Raw genomic sequence first — 22,518 nt, forward strand, 5'->3', positions numbered from 1 at the left:
ACTTCGCCACTATCGCCTATGTATTGCCTTACCTCCATTTGTACACCGATTTTTATATTGTATTATTGACTGTACGTTTGTTTATCCCATGTGTAACTGTTGTTTTTGTCACACTGCTTTGATTTATCTTGGCCAGTTGTAAATGAGAACTGTTTCTCAACTGGCCTACCTGGTTAAATAAAAGGTGAAATAAAAATATATTTTCACACCTACAGTAGCCAGGCTATGAAGAGTATTGTCCTGCTAATAGGAAACATTGTTCGCATGATGGGCTACACCTGCTACATTACACTTAAGACCTGTTTTCAAAATGACTCCCGCTGTCCAACACTACCGTAAATAATTTACATTCTTTATTGCAACCACAATGTCACAAATCATTTGTATCTCCCTTTCCAATTACTTTTAGAGTTTGTGATTTACAAAATGTGTGCTGTGAGAATATCTAATAATAATCACTTTTTAAATAAGGATGCATTATGAAAGGAATATGACATGCGCAAGAGATGCTGGTAATATTTTCCTTTGAGAGTATAATAGTGTACATGGCATCTAGGTCATTTTTGTTTCTGAGAATAAAAACCTTAGTATAACAGTTTTAGTAAGTAATATGCTACAGTCCAGTTACAGCTTGTTCTGATCAAGTAAAAACAAAAAAAAAGTATTTTAAAAATGGCTTATTTAGTGGCACCACAAATGTGAATTAATATCTACAAAACAACAAACATTACAACATTCATTTATTTAACTAGACAAGTCAGTTAAGAACAAATTCTTAATTACAATGACGGCCTATRCCGGCAAAACCCAGATGAGGCCAGGCCATCTGTGCACCACCCTATGGAACTCCCAATCACAGCCGGATGCGATACAGCCTGGATTGGAACCAGGGACTACAGTGATGCCTCTCGCCTCTTCACTGTTGACGTTGAGACTGGTGTTTTGTTGGTAGTATTTAATAAAGCTGCCAGTTGAGGACTTGTGAGGCGTCTGTTCCTCAAACTAGACARTAATGTACTTGTACTCTTGCTCAGGCCTTCCACTCTTTCTACTCTGGTTAGCGCCAGTTTGCGGTGTTCTGTGAAGGGAGTAGTACACAGCGTTGTATGAGATCTTCAGTTTCTTGGCAATTTCTCGCATGGAATAACCTTCATTTCTCAGAACAATAATATACTGACGAGTTTCAGAAGAAAGGTATTTTTTTCTGGTCATTTTGAGCCTGTAACTGAACCCACAAATGCTGATGCTCCAGATCAGGGGTCGGGAACCTATGGCTCCCGAGCCAGGTGTGGCTCTTTTGATGATTGCATCTGGCTCGCAGATATTTTAATTAAATGATACTGGCCTACGTTGGCCGTTGCTAGGTAAAACAGGTAAACGCCTCCTTTTGAATCAGTCTTGCTCGGTCATTAGCTCAAAGCTAACCCTTCGACGAAGAAGATGGCGAAAAGAAAAAAAGATGACGAGTATCGTACATTTCAGGACGAATGGACCGAAGAATTCGCCTTTGTGGAGAGAGCAGGTTCTGCGGTGTGTCTAATTTGCAATGACAAAATTACATCGATGAAACGGTCGAATGTAAAGCGGCACTTCGACACGCGCCATGCTACCTTTGCATCAAAATACCCTGCGGGAGACAGCAGAAAGAAAGCGTGCCAAGAGCTACTGAGCAGGGTGCAAGCTAGCCAGCAGCAACTCCGCGTATGGACCCGGCAAGGTGACTATAATTCCGCTAGCTTTGCTGGATCTTTAGCAATAGTGAGGAACGGAAAACCATTCACAGATGGCGAGTATGCTAAAACGTTCATGCTGGATGTAGCCAATGAACTTTTTGATGATCTTCCGAACAAAGACAAGATAATTAAACGGATACAAGACATGCCTCTGTCGGCAAGAACTGTTCATGATCGTACCATCGTGATGGCAAACAAAGTGGAGGAAACGCAAGTGAAGGACATAAATGCAGCGCTGTTCTTTTCCCTGGCTTTGGAGGAGTCAACAGACGTGAGCCATTTGTCGCAGTTCAGCGTGATTGCAAGATATGCTGTTGGTGACACACTGCGCGAAGAAAGTCTTGCAGTTCTGCCATTAAAAGGGTCCACAAGAGGTGAGGATTTATTTAAGTCTTTCATGGAGTTTGCTCAAGAAAAAAATCTACCTATGGATAAACTTCTCTCAGTGTGTACTYATGGTGCTCCGTGTATGGTGGGGAATAAAAAAGGATTTGTGGCGCTTCTCCGTGAACATGAAAATAGACCCATCCTAAGTTTCCATTGCATTCTTCACCAGGAGGCACTTTGTGCTCAGATGTGTGACAGGCAGTTTGGGGAAGTGATGTCGCTGGTCATTCGTGTGATCAACTTTATTGTTGCTCGAGCCTTAAATGATCGCCAGTTTAAAACACTGCTGGATGAAGTTGGAAATAACTATCCTGGTCTGCTTTTGCACAGCAATGTGCGTTGGTTGTGCGTTGGTTGTCAAGAGGGAAMGTGCTTAGCCGTTTTGCGGCTTGCCTGAAAGAAATAAAATATATTATATGGCTCTCACTGAAATAAATTTCAATTTTTTTTGCTTTCATGGCTCTCTTAGTCAAAAAGGTTCCCGACCCCTGCTCCAGATACTCAACTAGTCTAAAGAAGGCCAGTTTTATTGCTTCTTTTAATCAGAACAGTTTTCAGCTACGCTAACAATTGTAAGAAGGGGTTTCTAATGATCAATTAGCCTTTTAAAATGATAAACTTGGATRAGCTAAAACAACGTGCCATTGGAACACAGGAGTGATGGTTGCTGATAATGGGCCTCTGTACACCTACGTAGATATTCCCCCCCCCCCAAAAAAAGAATCTGCTGTTTCCAACTACAATAGTCATTTACAACATTAACAATGTCAACACTGTATTTCTGATCAATTTAACTTTATTTGAATGGACTTTTTTGGGGGGCTTTTCTTTCAAAAACAAGGACATTTCTAAGTGATCAAACTTTTGAACGGCAGCGTGTATATATATAACCTGCTATCAATGCTGCTAATGCTCATCATGTTGTTTGCACTGTTACCGTGCACGTATGACCATAGAAATCGCTCTTGCTGCACTGAGTACCATATTGATTCACCTACATACTGATATTTGATTTGAGAGCGAGACGCCCACGTTGGCGTGTTTGTATGTATGGACTAAATGTTTTTGGTCTTAATGCCCTGACAATTWWWWWAAAAAWAYAATCTGCTAGTGGGATGTCTCAACTTCCTGATGTCTTTGAGAAGGTGTCGATTAGTCTATATATGCAGATATTACAGTAAAAGGACATGAAGGGTTTTAGGCAGCATTGCAAACTACTATTACTGTGCCCGAGATCCACTTGAGTGGCTGGCAGAGTGTGTGCACCCATGGTGGAGAGAGAGATTTGGTGAGTTGTTTAAAAAATCTGCTTAATATTGCAGAAATAATGTGGCTTCTGATGGGGTCAAATTGGGGTCCTGGTAGGGGCTGCACCAAATGTTTGATGTGTTATAATAATTGATTATGCTCATGTTGTATTAATAGAAGGGGAGGGGGTATGGGACCCCACCTCTATATTTATAGAATCCTAGACTACAGATTAACAATATATATATATTCATAATAAGGTTTTAAAATTGTTCCAGTCTTTTCTAAGACTCTGCCTCTTATAAAGAAATGGTCTGAGAAATGTGTGAATTATTGCATGGGGTCTGTGAGAAAACACTTCAAAGATAAACACAGAGCCCTGCAGGGGAGCAGAAGAGATGAGGCTAGTCAGACATACTTCTATAAATCAACTTGGGGGAGTGGACATTTACTGCTGAGGCCTTAGAAAACACTAACTATTGTATCTCTTGCAAGTTAGTATAAGTTAGTATTGCATAAATATTTTGAAGCAACATTGGATAGATAAAAATATCTTAAGGTGCCATGTTTGACAGTTACATGCAAAGAATATCTCTGTCGTTAATGCTATTCCCTCAGGTATTTCCCAGCTAATAAAAAGTKATGTGCTTCCACTTAGAATATAACCTAGTCTATTGACACAAGATAATATTTTTATAGCGAAAAATAKATAATTTGACAACTATCAGATAATACATTTAAGATAATATGTACCCCTCCAATACAATGGTGTCAAAGTTTACAGACATTGATTACACGTGTACCTTCTGCAATGATGGACCTAAAAACGCTTACATTTGTTTTAAGGTTGTTTGTACACTATTCAATTTTGGAGAGCTATAGGAGTACATAGAGTAAAACGGGTCACTATTGATATTAAACACAATGTTATAACCTTTTCTTACAGTACTCTGAACTGTATAACTAATGTCATGGTATTGGTTGATAAATGTTATATCCACAAAAGCAACATTTTAAAATTAACTCCCTACTTTTGTGTTTTTGATACTGTTTTTAATTGAGTCTCTAAAATGACTAAATAATTCAAGCTTTTCTTCAGTCCGATATTATCATGAAGTATTTCCTGAATAAGTGTCATTGTTAAGTGTCATCCCAGATAATGGCGCCGGAGGAGATGGCTGCCGTTTTACGGTCCCCTAACCAATTGAGCTATTGTGMTTTTTTTGCATTATTTGTAACTTATTTTGTACATAATGTTTCTGCCAGTCTCTTATGACCACAAAGAGCTTCTAGATATCAGGACAGCGATTACTCACCTCGTACTGGATGTAGAATTTTTCTTTAACGAGTCAGACGTGAAGGATTTACTTCAGACAGCCGACAAGGCCCTCATTCCCGTCATTTGCAGGAGAAGACGTCGTTAATGTTGGGGACGCAGGTCGGGGTGCATTGTAAGGATCCGACGGCGTGTGGGTAATCTGCCTTTACCATCGGTCCTATTAGCCAATGTACAATCATTGGATAAAATAGACCAACTACGATCACGTATATATCCTACCAACGGGACATTAAAAACAGTAATATCTCATGTGTCACCGATTCATGGCTGAACGACGACATGAATAACATACAGCTGGCGGGCATTACACTGTATCGGCAGGATAGAACAACCACCTCTAGTAAGACAGCTGTTGTGAGGGAGTAAAAGATTTTAGGGACAATAGGATGATTCACAATAATTGTTTGCTAATATAATTGCTGGCAATAATTTAATTTTGGTAATGGCAAGACTGARGAGAGGTAAAATCCTTTGCATAAATTGCCTACAATACTACACATTAATAGCTAATTATGGAAAATACAGGATTTTTWAAATATCTATATTTTTTTTATGTCTATTTATAATACAAATCGATGTGAGGGCGATGGAAATGAATTTGGCGGTTGATCTACTTCTGTTCTGTGAGTGGCAATTGTGCGCTCTTTTCAAAGGATGGATCCCAGTCTCTTCAGGGCTATGGGATCCGGGGGAGGTCTGCCAGGCATTGGGATGACAACCCAACTCGAGATGAGGGCTTTTAARGGGTGGAACAGTGGGGACCTATTGGAGGTTCACTTAGCAGCAATGCAAATATCATGGTACAGCTATATAGACAATCATGGWACGTTTACAAACATATTTTGATAAATAGAATTGAAAGTGTCTCATTATGGTAAGTGGTGAAATAAGTATAGCCAGTTATAATTGTAATGGCTTAGCAGATAAGAAAAGATTATCAGTATTTACCTGGCTAAAAGAGAACTAATATAATATCTATTGTTTACAGGAAACTCATTCAACAATTTTAGATGAAGTTGTGGGAAAAGGACTGGGGGACGAAATATATTTCTCCCATGGGCAAAGAACTTCAAAAGGGGTGATCGTTTTAATTAACAGTCATTTTGATCCAAATGTGCAAATTGTCCAAACAGATCATCAAGGTAGATGGATTATTTTAAATATGTTATTGGACAATAAACAGATATGGCTTATACGATACGGTCCAAATAATGATGATCCAAGCTTCTTTGAAAATATATAAGAATTTATCATCAACTCTACTAGCAACACTAGACTCCATTATTATGGTGGGAGATTTTAAATAGTCTTAAAATACCTCTATGGACCGTAAAGGAAAATCAACCTCTTAAAGAAATCATGAATGTCATGGATATATTGGAATTAGTGGCTATATGGAGGCTTAAATACCCTGACCTAGTGAGATATCCATTGCGGCGGCTTAAATCAAGCTAGTCGTCTTGATTACTTTCTTATGTCATTCTCTCTGGCACAAAAWGTTTTTAAAAAGTGTTGATAGGGGACAGAATGCGGTCGGATCATCACATAATTGGCATATATATTACTCTTACAGAATTTCCACGTTGGCGAGGATATTGGAAATTTAATCAAAGCCTACTAGATTATAWTTTTTTTWAAACTAAGACAGAATAATTTATAACTGTCTTTTTCAGGCATAACATAGGTACAGCAGATCCCCTTATTATATGGGACACTTTTAAAATGTGCCTTGAGGCCATGCAATTCAGTACTCATCTATAAAACAAAAGCCATTTAGATTCAAAGAGTCCATATTAACAAAGGAAATTGAAGGTACAGTTAGATAGCAATAAAAACTGTACCATAGAGGCACAGAATAAGTTAGAGGAAAAACAAAAATAAATGGAGGAACTTAATCAAGAAAGATCCAGTGTAGTCTATAATAAAAATAAAGCGAACTGGATGGAATATGGGGTTAAAAATGAACCAAATTATTTTTCAATCTTCAATATAGAAATGCTACCAAAATGTTTTATTGAAACGTGTTACAAATGATAGAGTCACATGATTCACCATTATTAGCATGTTTCAACCACTCCTTTATAAATGGTAGATTATCAGACACGCAACAAGAAGATCTGATATCATTATTAACGAAACAGGACCCAAGTGGTATATACAAAGATCCAGTCCACAAAAAAGAAAATTGGAGGCCTCTTACACTTCAGTGTTGATGCAAAAYTACTAGCTAAATGCTTGGCACATAGAACTAAAAAAGTATTGTCAGATATTATTCATCTTAATAAGACAGGTTTTTTTACATGGACGATACATTGGAGATAATATAAGACAAGTACTGGAAACAATATAATACTATGAAATATCAGTGACACCAGGCCTGGTTTTCATAGCTGATTTTGAAAAGGCTTTTGATAAAGTACAACTGGAGTTTAAATATAAATGCCTAGAATATTTACATTTTGGGGAATCTCTTATGAAATGAGTTAAAGTTATGTATAGTAACCCTAGGTGTAAAATAGTAAATAATGGCTACATAAGTTTTAAACTGTCCAGAGGAGTAAAACAAGGTTGTCCACAATCGGCATATCTATTTATTAATGCCATCGAAATGTTAGCAGTTAAAATAAGATCCAACAATATTAAGGAATAACACATCCGTGGCTTAAAAACAAAGGTGTCATTGTACGCTGAAGAATCATGTTCTTTTCAAATCAAAATGTATTGGTCACATACACATGGTTAGCAGATGTTAATGCGAGTGAAGCGAAATGCTTGTGCTTCTAGTTCTGACCATACAGTAATATCTAACAAGTAATCTAACAATTTCACAACAACTACCTTATACACAAACAAACACACGTGTAAAGGAATGAATAAGAATGTGTACATACATATTAGAGGTCGACCGATTATGATTTTTCAACGCCGATACCGATTATTGGAGGACAAAAAAAGCCGATACCGATTAATCGTCCGATTTATATAAATAAAATAAAAACATTTCATATATATATATATATGAAATGTTATCTCATACACAGACACATTTTTGTAATAATGACAACTGCAACAATACTGAATGAACAATGAACACTTTTATTTTAACTTAATATAATACATAAATACACACACACACAGCTCTGAAGTGACAATGATACTGAAGAGTCTGCTTAGGAGACAAATACTCTCAACTGTTTGAATAAAAATAGAGTTTAAGTTACCTGTGATGAATGTTGAAAACAAAAACTTTAATTTCTATATGCAGGAAATCCTATTTTAATAATGGGCATGGTAAGAATTGACGACCAAAGTGCGAGTCATAATTCCCATGACACCTTCTAGCAAAATCTGAAAAGCGGTTCCTTCATTTATTCCATAGGATATTTTTAGATTCACTTAAAATAAGGTCTGTGTTTCGTGTAGGCTTACACCACCTTGCCAATTTTATAACTGTGTAGATATCCATWGGACAAGGTAACTCTGATCAATATTGGCTAAATATAAGCGAAGCWAATTTTTTTTGTAGAGTGGATTTATGAAAATATGTTGACAAACGTTACCTTATCCTAGTGAGATTTACACGGGTATCAAAACGTTGAGGCGGTTTAAGCCTGCACGAAACACAGACCTTATTTGAAGTAGATCAAGACATTCTCTATGGAAGACATGAACGGTAAAGTAACGAAGGAAACCCTTTCAAGTTCAGCCGCAAGTTATTACAGGAATTATAACGRGTCGACTATTTCTCTCTAATCCGGAAACTATCACCTCGAAAACAAAACGTTTATTCCGTTCCGTATTTTATCTAACGGGTGGCATCCATGAGTCTAAATATTCCTGTTACATTGCACAACCTTCAATGTTATGTCATAATTACGTAAGATTCTGGCAAATTAGTTCGCAAAGAGCCAGGCGGCCCAAACTGTTGCATATACCCTGACTCTGTCATTTCTCTTGCGTTCATTGCACGCACAATTTCACCTGGTTAATATTGCCTGCTAACCTGGATTTCTTTTAGCTAAATATGCAGGTTTAAAAATATATACTTGTGTATTGATTTTAAGAAAGGCATTGATGTTTATGGTTAAGTACARAMTGGAGCAATGACAGTCATTGATTGATTGTTTTTTATAAGATAAGTTTAATGCTAGCTAGCAATTTACCTTAGCTTACTGCATTCGCGGCACAGGCAGGCTCCTCGTGGAGTGCAATGTAATCAGTGTTAGAGCATTGGACTAGTTAACTGTAAGGTTGCAAGATTGGATCCCCCGAGCTGACAAGGTTAGAACGTTCCTAGGCCGTCATTGAAAATAAGAATGTGTTCTTAACTGACTTGCCTAGTTAAATAAAGGTGTTCAAAAATAATAATAAAAAATAAAATAAAAAAAATTAAAATCGGCGCCCAAAAATACCGATTTCCGATTGTTATGAAAACTTGAAATCGGCCCCGATTAATCAGCCATTATGATTAATCGGTCGACCTCTAGTATGTATGTATGTTTATGTATGCATATGTATGGGTATGCACGTGTATGTATATGGAGATATATATTTACCCCAAAAAAGATGGGGGATTGGAAAAGATGCAGACAATTACATTGATGGAAGCAACAACTTTCCTCCAATATTAAGCTGACACACACCTAAAAATAATAATAATATAAGGGGTGGGGATCTATGTATATTTGTAAACAACAGCTGGTGCACAATTTATTGAAGTCTCGAGGTCTTGCTCGCCTGAGGTAGAGTATCTCATGATAGGCTGTAGACCACACTATTTACCAAGAGAGTTTACATCTATATTCTTTGTAGCGGTCTGTTTACCACCACAAACCGATGCTGATAATAAGACAGCACTCAATGAGCTGTATACGGCCATAAGCAAACAGGAAAACACTCATACTGAGACGGCGGTCCTAGTGGCCGGGGACTTTTATGCAAGGAAACTTAAATTGAACCTAATTAACCTTAACCTAATCCGTTTAACCTAATTTCTAATAGCATACTAAATGTGCAACCAGGGGGGGAAAAAACTCGAACACCTTTACTAAAAACAAAGATGTGTACAAAGCTCTCCTTCGCCCTCCATTTGGCAAATCTGACCATAATTATATCCTCTTGATTGGATGTCATAAGGTGAATGCACCAATTTGTAAGTCGCTCTGGATAAGAGCGTCTGCTAAATGACTTAAATGTTAAATGTTAATTCCTGCTTACAAGCAAAAACAGGAAGCACCAGTGACTCAGTCAATAAAAATGTGGTCAGATGAAGCAGATGCTAAGCTGTTTTAATAGCACAAACTGGAAAATGTTCTGGGATTCTTCCGATGGCATAGAGGAGTACACCACATCAGTCACTGGCTTCATCAATAAGTGCATCGATGACATCATCCCCACAGTGACTGTACATAAATACCCCAACCAGAAGCCATGGATTACAGGCAACATCCGCACTGAGCTTAAGGCTAGAGCGATGTGCCCTCAAAGCTCATCATTAAGCTAAAGACCTTGGGACTAAACACGTCCCTCTGCAACTGGATCCTGGACTTCCTCACGGGCCGCACCCAGGTGGTGAGGGTAGGTAACAACACATCCGCCACGCTGATCCTCAACACGGGGGCCTCTCAGGGGTGAGTGCTCAGTCCCCTCCTGTACTCTCTGTTCACTCATGACTGCATGGCCAGGCACGACTCCAAAACCATCATTAAGTTTGCTGATGACAACAGCGGTAGGCCTAATCACAGACAACGATGAGACAGCATTTAGGGAGGAGGACAAAGACCTGGCCATGTGTTGTCAGGACAACAACCGCAATGTGATCAAGACAAAGGAGATGATTATGGACTACAGGAAAAGGAGGACCGAGCACGCCTCCATTCTCAACGACAGGGCTGAAGTGGAGCAGGTTGAGAGATTCAAGTTCCTTGGTGTCCACATCACCAACAAACTATCATGGCCCAAACACACCAAGACAGTCATGAAGAGGGCACAACAAAGCCTAAACCCCCTCAGGAAACTGAAAAGATTTGGCATGGGTCCTCAGATCTTCAAAAGGTTCTACGACTGCACCATCGAGAGCATCCCGACTGGTAGCGTCACTGCCTGGTGTGGCAACTGCTCGGCTTTCGACCGCAAGGCACTACGGAGGCTAGTGCGTGCAGCCCAGTACATCACCGTGGCCAAGCTTCCTGCCATCCAGGAGCTCTATACCAAGCGTTYTCAGAGGAAGGCCCTAAAAATGTTCTAAAGACTCCAGCCACCCATGTCATAGACTGTCTCTGCTATGGCAAGTGGTACCGGAACGCCAAGTCTAGGTCCAAAAGACTTCACAGRTTCTACCCCCAAGCCATAAGACTCCTTTACAGCTAATCAAATGGCTACCCAAACTATTTGCATTTCTCCCCTCCTCCCCTCTTTTACACTGCCGCTACTCTCGGTTTATTATGTGTGCAGTCACTAGCTCTACCTACATGTACATAAACTCAGCAAAAAAATAAGTCCTCTTACTGTCAACTGCGTTTATTTTCAGCAAACTTAACCTGTGTAGATATTTGTATGAACATAAGATTCAACAACTGAGACAAACTGAACAAGTTCCACAGACATGTGACTAACAGAAATTGAATAATGTGTCCCTGAACAAAGGGGGGGGTGGGGGGAGTCAAAAGTAACAGTCAGTATCTGGCCACCAGCTGCATTGAGTACTGCAGTGCATCTCCTTCTCATGGACTGCACCAGATTTGACAGTTCTTGCTGTGAGATGTTACCCCACTTCCACCATGGAGCCATCCTGTCTTGCATGAAATCATGCACAGAACGAGCAGTAATGTCAGTGTTCTGTCATGGCCAGCGACGAGCCCGTATCTCAATCCCATTGAGCACGTCTGGCACCTGCAAGTTCCCGGACATTTCTGGGGGGAATGGCTCTAGCCCTCAACCTCCGATCCAACAGGTCCCAGACGTGCTCAATGTGATTGAGATGCGGGCTCGTCGCTGGCCATGACAGAACACTGACATTCCTGTCTTGCATGAAATCATGCACAGAACGAGCAGTATGGCTTGTGCCATTGTCATGCTGGAGGGTCATGTCAGGATGAGCCTGCAGGAAGGGTACCACATAAGGGAGGAGGATGTCTTCCCTGTAAGGCACAGCGTTGAGATTGCCTGCAATGACAACAAGCTCAGTCCGATGATGTTGTGACACACGGCCCCAGACCATGACGGACCCTCCCTCCAAATCGATCCAGCTCCACAGTATAGGCCTCAGTGTAACGCTCATTCCTTCGACGATAAACGCAAATCCGACCATTACCCCCAGTGAGACAAAACCGCGACTCGTCAGTGAAGAGCACTTTTTGCCAGTCCTGTCTGGTCCAGCGGCGGTGGGTTTGTGCCCATAGGCGACGTAGTTGCCTGTGATGTCCGGTGAGGACCTGCCTTACAACAGGCCTACAAGCCCTCAGTCCAGCCTCTCTCAGCCTATTGCGGACAGTCTGAGCACTCATGGAGGGATTGTGCGTTCCTTGTGTAACTCAGGCAGTTGTTGTTGCCATCCTGTACCTGGTGTGATGTTCAGATGTACCGATCCTGTGCAGGTGTTGCTACACGTGGTCTGCCACTGCGAGGACGATCAGCTGTCTGACCTGTCTCCCTGTCTTAGGCGTCTCACAGTACGGACATTGCAATTTACTGCCCTGGTCACATCTTCAGTCCTCCTTGCAGCATGCCTAAGGCACGTTCACTCAGATGAGCAGGGACCTTGGGCATCTTTCTTTTTGTGTTTTTCAGAGTCAGTAGAAAGGCCTCTTTAGTGTCCTAAGTTTCCATAACTGTGACCTTAATTGCAGACGTTAGTGTCTTAACAACTGTTCCACAGGTGCATGTTCATTAATTGTTTATGGTTCATTGAACAAGCATGGGAATTAGTGTTTAAACCCTTTACAATGAAGATCTGTTAAGTTATTTGGATTTTTACTAATTATCTTTGAAAGACAGGGTCATTTCTTTTTTTAGCTGAGTTTATTACCACGACTAACCGGTACCCCGTGTATATAGCCTCGCTAGTGTTATTTTACTGCTCCTCTTTAATTATTTGTTAATTATCTATTTTTTACTTAACACGTATTTTTCTTAAAATTACATTGTGTTGTGTTGGCTTGTAAGTAAACATTTCACTCAGGTCTACTACACCTGTTGTATTCGGCGCATGTGACCAATACAATTTGATTTGTTACTTTCTCTTACGTTGTCATAACAATTGTATTTCTTTGTTTGTCTTTGATGTTACTGTCTTATATTTGATTCAATAAAAAGTCGCCACTCAACTCAATCGTAAATCGTTGAGTTTTAGGCTACTAGCTAAGTTAACGTTCTCGCCGTATCCTGTTACCTTGGAGGGTTGTTATCTAGSTAAGTTAACATAGCTGGTTTACAAAGTTATGTATCCAGAAGAAGACGTTATCTACTCACCAGTATTTTACAATGGCTGTAACTTGTAAGGGGTTGGCCTGGTCGGGGTAGAGGAGCCTGCATTCCCCGTAGATTGCCTGCAGACCCGGGGGGAAGAGTGACGCCAGGCCGGGGGCTGCTGGTCCGCWGGTAGGCCGCACTTCGTCCATCCCCTACTGCTTCAGAAAGCTGGGAATACCTCCAAGGGCAACACAAATTACTTTCTTCGGGAAGATAAGGGAGAATCCCTCGGCTTACTGTTGGTTGATGGAACAACAGTAACTGTATTTTGAATTGTTGATATTGTTTAGAAGCAAAAGTAAACTGTCGCCCCACGATTGTTATCCCCAGTCAATGTTGTTCGCTCCCACCTATGAAAACTTTTCCTCATTGGTTTGGGCTGTAGAAAGGAACGGAGGAACTGGTCAAGTTCGTTTTGCATGTCCCGGTGCCCCGTTCGAACGGGGTTTACATCATTTTAGATCATTCAATTGGTCTTAAGTGAGACATCCACTCACCCGGGGTTACGGGACATGCGCCACTAATTGAGTGATGTTTACTCAATCCAATCAAAGTGCCATTCTTGGGTAGGCGGTTCCAAATACAGAGATGTGGTTGGCTGAACAATTGTCAATCATTACCTGAGACCCTTTCGCAAGAACATGAACAACTTTTCCTCAAGTTTGTGATCACATTACAATTGATCATAATGTGTGTTTATTTTTGAGGGTGAAAAGTTCTGAATGTTGCAGTTATTTTCGCCCCTAAGAAAATACATGTTCAATACCAGATATCATATTTATTTCCAATGCAAAGTTATTTACCCTTATTTTACAAGGCAACGACCTGGCGAAAAGAGTTACAGGGGGGAGGAGAGGAGATGAAGTTTGAGATGATTTGGTTCCCATGATGGTATGAGCATAGACATTAAAAGGGTATGAGGGCCATTTTGGGAATTTAGCCAGCAAAAYAATATAATAGATTTCAATATATTTAAAAGCTATTCGAAATACATGAAGATACATTTGCATCTTTCCTAAAGTGCATGTAATGCCTTAAAACAGGGATGGCCATCTTCGGTGAACTGATTGGTGTCACAGCCCCAGCTAACACACCTGACTCCAATAATCAACTAATCATGATCTTCAGTTTAGAATGCAATTAGTTTAATCAGCTGCGTTTGCTAGGGATGGGAGAAGAGTGTGACACCACACCACTCCGGCCCCCAAGGACTGGAGTTGCCTATCCCTGCCTTGAAATGTATTCCAGAGATGCATGTACATACATTTGCATCTTTGCTCAAATGCAATATTCCAGAAATGCATGGCTATGGTATCAAGTCTACAGAGAGGCGCAGCGGTCTAAGGCACTGCATCTCAGTGCTAGAGGTGTCACTACAGACCCCGGTTCGATTCCAGGCTGTATCACAACCGGCCGTGATTGGAAGTCCCATAGGGTGGCACACAATTGGCCCAGCGTTAGGGTTAGGCCTTCATTGTAAATAAGAATTTGTTCTTAACTGACTTGCCTAGTTAAATAAAAAGCCAAAACTTTGGCAGTGATATAATTAGTTCGCTGGGAAACCTATTGCTATTCTTAGTTGTTTTTCTTGACATGGTCAAATAACTCAAGCATAGATTGGTAACTTTTTTTCTAATTTGGCACACAGAAACTACTGGCCAATTGTAACTTGGTCAAAAATAATGGCACAAATGGGCCTATAGGTGGCGCTGTTGTAAGCAATCTCACTTAAAACCTCATATCCGCTGCCCCGTTTGACCTAGAGCCTTAAAACTGTGCATGTCAGTGTCTTTCCTCATGCTGAACAAATTTGCCTCAATGACCCATCTTTCCTCATGCTGAACAAATTTGCCTCAATGACCCATATTGTCCGTCAGAATAGATTTTCCTCCATCTTGGACATTTTGGAAAACCTTTGAAAAATGTATTCTCATAGGTCCAAATTACACCAAATTCGGTATGGCCATGGTACATCTCTTAACTTAGTTGAGGGATTGGTTAAGAGATGGCTGAGTTATTGATACTTCATAAAATCAGATTTTACATGTCCATTTAAATCCTTTGTAAATCCACTTCAACTTGAAACTGATTTGGATCATCATAGCAGGCACATGCACAGATAGGGCACATGCCCCTTTGCCTTTCCAGTCTCCAAAGTGTCCTTTTCGGTGGTGGTATAACTTTTTGGTTATTGTTGTTCTGAACCCACTGCACGCAAGTCATCAATACATTTTCATTGTGCTTCACAACCTAAAAAATGTAACATCTTGATTGTTGATCAATGACCAGTCATTAGCATTGGTGCGCATATCCAGATCAGTGATGAGAAATAACTTATTTTATTTCCTACAGTTTGGCCTGGCAAACACAGTAGGCATCATCCATATACAATTGCCACACCCTGATCTGTTTCACCTGTCTTTGTGCTTGTCTCCACCCCCCTCCAGTTGTCACCCATCTTCCCCATTATCCCCAGTGCATTTATACTTGTGTTCTCTGTTTGTCTGTTGCTAGTTCGTCTTGTCAAGCCTACCAGCATGTGTTTCGCCGTGGTCCTGTGTCTCGCCTAGTCTGTTTTCTTAGCCCTCCTGGTTCTGACCTTTTCAGTCTGCCCTGACCTCGAGCCTGCCTGCCGCCCTGTACCTTTTTGACTCTGACCTAATTAATGAACTTCTCCCTGTCCTCGACCTGCCTATTGCCTACCCTTTGTATTTTAATAAATATCGGAGACTCAAACCATCTGCATCTGGGTCTCGCCCTGTGTCGTTATATAAAATATAGTTTAGCAATCTACTACTGACTCATCTTTGCCTAGAACAATAGGCTACCTGGAGATTTGATTGATCATTTTCGTATTTCAGATAGGCCTAGCTTGGGTGGCTACTGTCCATATGTTTAACAGTGTACATGAAATACATGATACATTACAGAATAACACAGAGTAAATGACTATCACCAATAGGCTAAGACTTAACGAGGTTACACATGTGTTCAGTTCAGAATGATCTTTAAGAGAAAAAACTATGTGTGTCTGAAACAAACAGGAGCTTGGTAGTGTCATGACTCTCCTGTGGGGATCCAAAGATCAGGTTACAATGGAGCAACGTCTACAGATCCCTCTCACCCGCAGAGGGGAGGAGGGATTGGTGTGGGGGTTTTATGACACCTCACACCAATTGTAAATTGTATGCAGCAGATGACTCTTTTTGGTCTCTGTATGGGGATTGGAATGTCTCTTTGTTACAGAGACATTTTGCAGCCCAAAAACTCTAATGTCCAAAAGTGAACACTGAGACAATATATTTCAACATCCGAATGTGGGGAATGAGGAGAGATATGGGAAATGTATGTACAGTGGGGAGAACAAGTATTTGATACACTGCCGATTTTGCAGGTTTTCCTACTTACAAAGCATGTAGAGGTCTGTAATTTTTATCATAGGTAACCAGACTTCAGATGACTTTGAGAGACGGAACTAAAACATATACAAATCCAGAAACACATCTGTAATTTTTAAGAAGTCACTGTTGCATTTTTATTGCAATGACAGCTGAAGTTATTTGATTCACCTAACCAACCAGAATCCAAGAATCCGGCTCTCACAAGATGACCTGATTAGCTTAGGATTCTTTAAGAAGTCCCTCCTGTTCTTCAACTCATTCCACCTGTATTTAACTGCCACCGGATGTAATTGAAACTCGTTTAACCGACATTAGTATAAAGACATCCTGTCCACACAGCTTCAATCCAAATCAGACGTCCAACCTCTCCAGCAACTGGCCAAACCGACTCAGGAGAGCTGTAGTTTAAGACATCAGGGAGATTATATAAAGTTGTAGGACCGGTGCCACAATTGCTTGGATGGGCTATCAGGACAATAGCGCGAAGACGGCCTGGTGGACGAAAGGCAAACAACTGTCTTTGAAGGCGCAATGATTTATCAGAAGAATTATAGAAGAAAATACGAAAAGTTCAAGATGATGGTCACTATATCAACCGCTCGGTCTGGCCGGCTCCATAAGTCATCAGATAGTCTTCAGCGTCGTCGGTAGGGGAGCATCAATGATCATGAGGAAGGTGAGGGATCAGCCCAGAACGTACACGAGGGCAGAGACCTGGTCAGTATGGAGCGCTGAAGAGAGGCTGGGGGAGCCACAGTCGTCAAGGAAAAACCATGAGTACACACTACGCCGTCATGGATTTCTAAAAATTCCTGCAGCGCAACACAAGGTCCCCCTGCCCAAGAGGCGGCATGCCTGTCCAGGCCCGTCCTTGAAGGTTCTTTGCCATCATGCACCATCTGGATGATGCCACCGACGGCAAATGACAGCATTGTTCAATCGAACGTCTGTGTCTTGTCTCGTGATTTGCAGAAAATAGAGCTTAATCTTCTGGTCTAAACACCTCCACCTCGCGCGTCTTGTGTTGAGAAAGGAATGCAATCTAAGGATGCCTAGTACTACCCCACAAGAACACATCCATCCCAACCGGGCGGGCAGAAGCGGGGAACGACTGTAAGATCATGCTCTTCTCACGCGAGTTTAGAAATTTTGCAACCCTACTACGGACGGTCAGAATTCTATATATGTACGATTCGGATCACACAACCAATGCCGCCGAGGCATCCGCACCTCTTCGCACCACTGTCGGCGACCCCATTCACCGCACAACATAACACACTTCACGCGAGAGGTTTCATCGGCCCATCGAGTCGCGCCATCGAGAGTCCGGTGACGGACGCCAGGTGCCGTGAGTGTAAAGAACAATTGAGGCGGAGCGACGCGTGCGCGGAACTATATGACGCACGTTCCCCGACACCCTAGCGATCGCAAAGACGCGCCCGCGGCACAACGACCGCAAGGGCAAATACGACTCTGACTTTAAAAAGAAACCCTCCGGACCACAACACCCCGCCCTCCTACCCACAAGCACACCCCCAAAACAATATAAGGTGTGTGTGTGGGTAAGTGTGGGTGTGTAACCTTCAGGCATAAGGTGAGGTGTGGGGGTTGGCAACAAGGGGGTATTGATGTGCGATCGGGGGGTTGGTGGCGTGTCTAACGGCGGGGTACGTGCGTGCCGCACTGGTGAATTATAGATGTAATATCGGTAATCATCTGTAGAGTGTCTATGTCAATATACGTGTGTCGCTTCGGTATTTGGATATTATACGTGACCATACTTGCCCGCCTTTGACCCTCTCTGTGGATGCTATCCTTCGTAATATCTTTTCTGCAAAGGGACAGGAGCGGGAGGCTGCAGCCGTATGACGGGAGAGGATGGGATGGCCCATGGTAGTTTCCGCGGAGATTTGAAGAGAACCAAAACCTCCTTTCCTCAGTAACGGGAGGAGAGTGTGAGAGAATGTGTGTGTGTGTGTCGCGTGGGTCGGCAGGGTTTGTGGGATTGACAACGACCGAAAAACAGCGAACACCAAGTGGATACACTAAAAGGAGTGAAGCTAACACGTAAGAAGTTATCTCAAAGTCCGGAGCTGGCCTACCATCTCCAGACCTGAACCCAATAGAAAAAATCTTTAAGGAGGAGCTGAATCCCGTATTTTGCCCAGCGACAGCCCCGAAAACCTGAAGATCTTAGGGAGAAGGTCTGATATTTGGAGGAAAGTAGGCCAAAATCCCTGCGCTGCAGTGTGTTGCACAACTGGTAGCAAGACTACGGAAAGTATGACCTCTGTAATTTGCAAAACAAAGTGTTTCTGTACCAAATATTAAGTTCTGCTTTTCTGATGTATCAAATACTTATGTCATGCAATAAAATGCTAATTAATTACTTAAAAATCATACAATGTGATTTTCGGGATTTTTGTTTTAGATTCCGTCTCTCACAGTTGAAGTGTACCTATGATAAAAATTACAGACCTCTACATGCTTTTTAAGTAGGAAAATCTGCAAAATCGGCAGTGTATCAAATACTTGTTCTCCCCACTGTATATTTTATGTCGTCATTAAAAATGSTCTAAAAGTGATATTGTAACTTGAAGAGCTTTCACACTGTGTATATCAGGTTTACATCCTTTACGCTGTGTAGGAAATATCAAGGATGAAGAGAATATTTCTGTTAAGATAGGAATGTGATTTTAGTTTTCTAACGAGACCATAGTTTTTGATTATGTTTTGCTCCATAACTAGCCACGCCCGAGAGAACTCAGAGAGCGTGTCAGTATGACGGAAACAACCCTTTTACCCAAGAGTTTAAAAGACTGAGTTAAGAATTAACTTACCAGACTAGAAGGACTCAAGCTGCAGCTAGGTCTCCATTGGTCACGACCCTGAAAATCAACACAAGTTGAAGACGACAAAGTAGCCTCTAACAATCAATGTTACGGTTAGCTGTTCTAAGTTCTGTATCTAAGAAAGTGAATTTAAGTAGGACCATCCGGTTATTCTCTTCAAATCATCATCGATCACACTGCTCTCATCACAACTCTGTGGATCATCGACACAGCTGATTAACTGTCCTCAGAACACCACTCTTCCAGAACGAGTGAAAGTAAACACAGTCAACTAAGGAGAAGGACATTGTGACCTCTTGTGGACAATCAGAGCCTTACACTTACGAACTAAGGAGAAGGCCCAATCTAACACTTTTCACGAAGCGGAACCCTTTTCACGAAGGCCTGGGTCTAACAGAGATACACGACYAAGACCTTCAACACGTAAATACATGCATTACTTCTTATCCAAACAGGCGGCAGTTCGGGGCAAGGTATTAGGATTACTGTGAGCGTAGTTCCCAAATGTATCCAAGTGTTGTCTCTCTCTCTCTCTTTAACTCTCCATCTTTTGTAACAAGTGTCATATTGTGTTAGTCCGCAAGGGACCTCTTTTTTAATCAATAACCTATACCGTGTGTGTGTGTATCCTGTGTTATCATTTGGTTTGTTAGTAAATAAACAATCAAATACATTTGTGTGGTACGGAATGATCAGTAAGACTCTGGTTTGTGCAGTTTCAAGAAGTCTGTGACATTCAGAATGAGATTGATATGAGGTAATGATTAATAAGTGACTGTTATCGGTATATAACATATCTTTAGTTTAATTCGGGAGATGGTAAATATATAAACAACTTATTCCGTGGTGCCCCAAATTCCCAATGAACAATTTAATCGGGTAACAATTAAACATGGTTAATTGATTCAATAAATGACAGTTATCACATTAATGAGTCACGTCACGACGTAGCAAGTTCTCAACGTATGAACAAATTCACTGTCCTTTTAACCAAATTCAAGCAAACTCACGCGCAACCTGAATTAAAATGTCTTTGCACTTTGCTAGTTAAAACAAAAGACAGGAAAACACACCAGATTCTAATCAACTCAAAACTCTAGGGGAGGGTCTGGGTGGGCATCTGTCCGCGGTGGCGGCTCCGGCGCTGGACGAGGACACCACTCCACCATTGTCTTTGTCCCCCTCCTTAGCGTCCTTTGAGTGGCGACCCTCGCCGCCGACCTTGGCCTAGGAACCCTCACAAAGGGCCCCATCAGACTGAGGAGACAGCTCCGAACCGAGAGGTAGCTCAGGACAGAGAGGTAGCTAGACAGAGAGGTAGCATCAGGCAGGAGGCAGCTCAGGCAAGAGAGGCCAGCTCCGGACTGACACAAAATGGGCAGCCCGGACTGATAACTGGCAAAGCCTCCGGACTGGAGGGCAGTCATGACTGGAAGAGGCCAGTCATGACTGCAAGGGCAGCTCAGACTGCAGAGCTCGATGACTGAGAGGAGCTCATGACTGGACGGTAATCAGGCTCAATGATGGAGGCGGCTCAGACTGAAAGGAAATAACAATCATGCGACTTGAGTCAGGCTCATTGCTGGAGCTACCTGCCGATGCGGGCTATGCAGGCAGCTCCTGCTCGCTTAGGCGCGCTCTGGGCAGCTTGAATGGCTTAACGGGTGGCTTGGGCAGCTCCTGATGCTGCTGGCGGCATCTGAACAGCTCCTGTCTGCATGGACGGCTTCTGCGCAGTCCACCGTCCCGTCGACTCACATCATCCGCTGGCGCGAGCTCTGGACCAGGTCATTGACTGGGCTGCGGCGGCTCTGGCAGCTCCTGCCATGGCGCTGACGGACGCCTCGTGGCGCTCTACCATGTCACTGGCGGGCTTAACTCGTTCGCCTCGAATGCGCCGAGCTCCTGGAAATGTCCGAAGAGAGAGTGTACTGGCGGCTTTGTACGTTCTCCATAGGCGCAGGCTCGACGGCTCGGACAAAGGACGACGGGCGGGCTTCCTACGCTCGGACAACGGAGCGGCTTGACGCTCGGAATCGCAATCGATAGATAGATCAAACGAGAGCGCGCCACTCATATGGCGAGCTAGGGGACGCAAAGCAGGCAGCGCTATTGGCTAGTCTCATTGAATGGCGCTGGCAGGGCAGGCCATGCGGTCAAGACTGTACGGCGTGGGAGCAAGGCAGCTCGACGGGTCGCCGTCGCTGAGGCTCAGGAGCAGAGCTCAGCGGCGCCATCTGAGACATGGGCCCAGTGGCAGTCGCCACGAGGCGCGAGGGCAGTATACGAAGCTGGTGGCAGCTCACAGATGCGCCTGAGAGGTAGGACAGCTCAGATGGGTGCATGAAAGCAAAGAGGCCCCAGTCAGATGCGCTGGGCAGTGCGGGCAGCTCTGACTCATGAATGAGAAGCGACCATAGAACATCAAGACGACTAGCAACACACAACGTGGGACGCTGAGTGCTGGGGCCAGAAGTGTCTGAGGTTACCGGAACTGGAGACACGACACACTTAGGCGAGTTGCGGGAGGAGCAGGCACAGGCACACTTGGACCTCAAGGCGCACATAGGTGGTGCGTGGGTGGGTACCGGCACTGGTGGGTACGGGGCTGAGGGCACGCACCTCAGGGCCGAGTGCGGGGAGAGGAACAGTGCGTACAGGGCTCTGGAGATGCACAGAGGCTTTGTGCGTCGGGTGCCGCTGAAAACTGCTGGTACCGGGCTGGAGACACGCACACACAGGGAGAGTGCGTGGAGGAGGAACAGAGTTCTGGAGACGCACAGAGAAGCCTGGTGCGTGGTCTTGGCACCGATGGTACTGGGCTGAGGCACGCACCTCAAGGCGAGTGCGGGTGGGCGTCGGAACTGGAGGCCTGGTACGTGGCGCGGCACCAGGAGAGCTTGGTTGCATGGGGCTGCCACAGGAAGAGCTGGTGCGCTGAGGCTGGCACAGGACGTGTGCAGCGGAGCTAGGAAGGCGCACAGGAGGCCTGGTGCGTGAGAGGCTGCACAGTCTTCACCAGACGCTAGCCCCGCAACTCAGACGAGTATCGAGAGCTGACTCAGGTGACATCAAATCCCGATATGTTC

General features: G+C 42.9%; 2 protein-coding genes across 3 annotated transcripts in view; both read right to left on the bottom strand.

The window, feature by feature from the left end:
• Positions 1 to 13,686, bottom strand: part of LOC111978123 (suppressor of fused homolog) — a 36,315-nt gene extending 22,629 nt beyond the window's left edge. For both annotated transcript variants that reach the window (XM_024007957.2, XM_024007956.2), the window contains exon 1: positions 13,177 to 13,686. In XM_024007957.2, the coding sequence (XP_023863725.1) occupies positions 13,177 to 13,325 (149 nt within the window). In that variant the 5' untranslated portion in view covers positions 13,326 to 13,686. The remainder of the gene's footprint in view (positions 1 to 13,176) is intronic.
• The window catches only part of LOC111978040 (peroxisome proliferator-activated receptor gamma coactivator-related protein 1), a 144,986-nt gene that overhangs the window by 18,213 nt on the left and 104,255 nt on the right, over positions 1 to 22,518 (bottom strand). The gene's annotated exons all lie outside the window — the stretch shown is intronic.

The sequence above is a fragment of the Salvelinus sp. IW2-2015 genome, linkage group LG18 (genome assembly GCF_002910315.2).
Source record: "Salvelinus sp. IW2-2015 linkage group LG18, ASM291031v2, whole genome shotgun sequence".
Classification (NCBI taxonomy): domain Eukaryota; kingdom Metazoa; phylum Chordata; class Actinopteri; order Salmoniformes; family Salmonidae; genus Salvelinus; species Salvelinus sp. IW2-2015.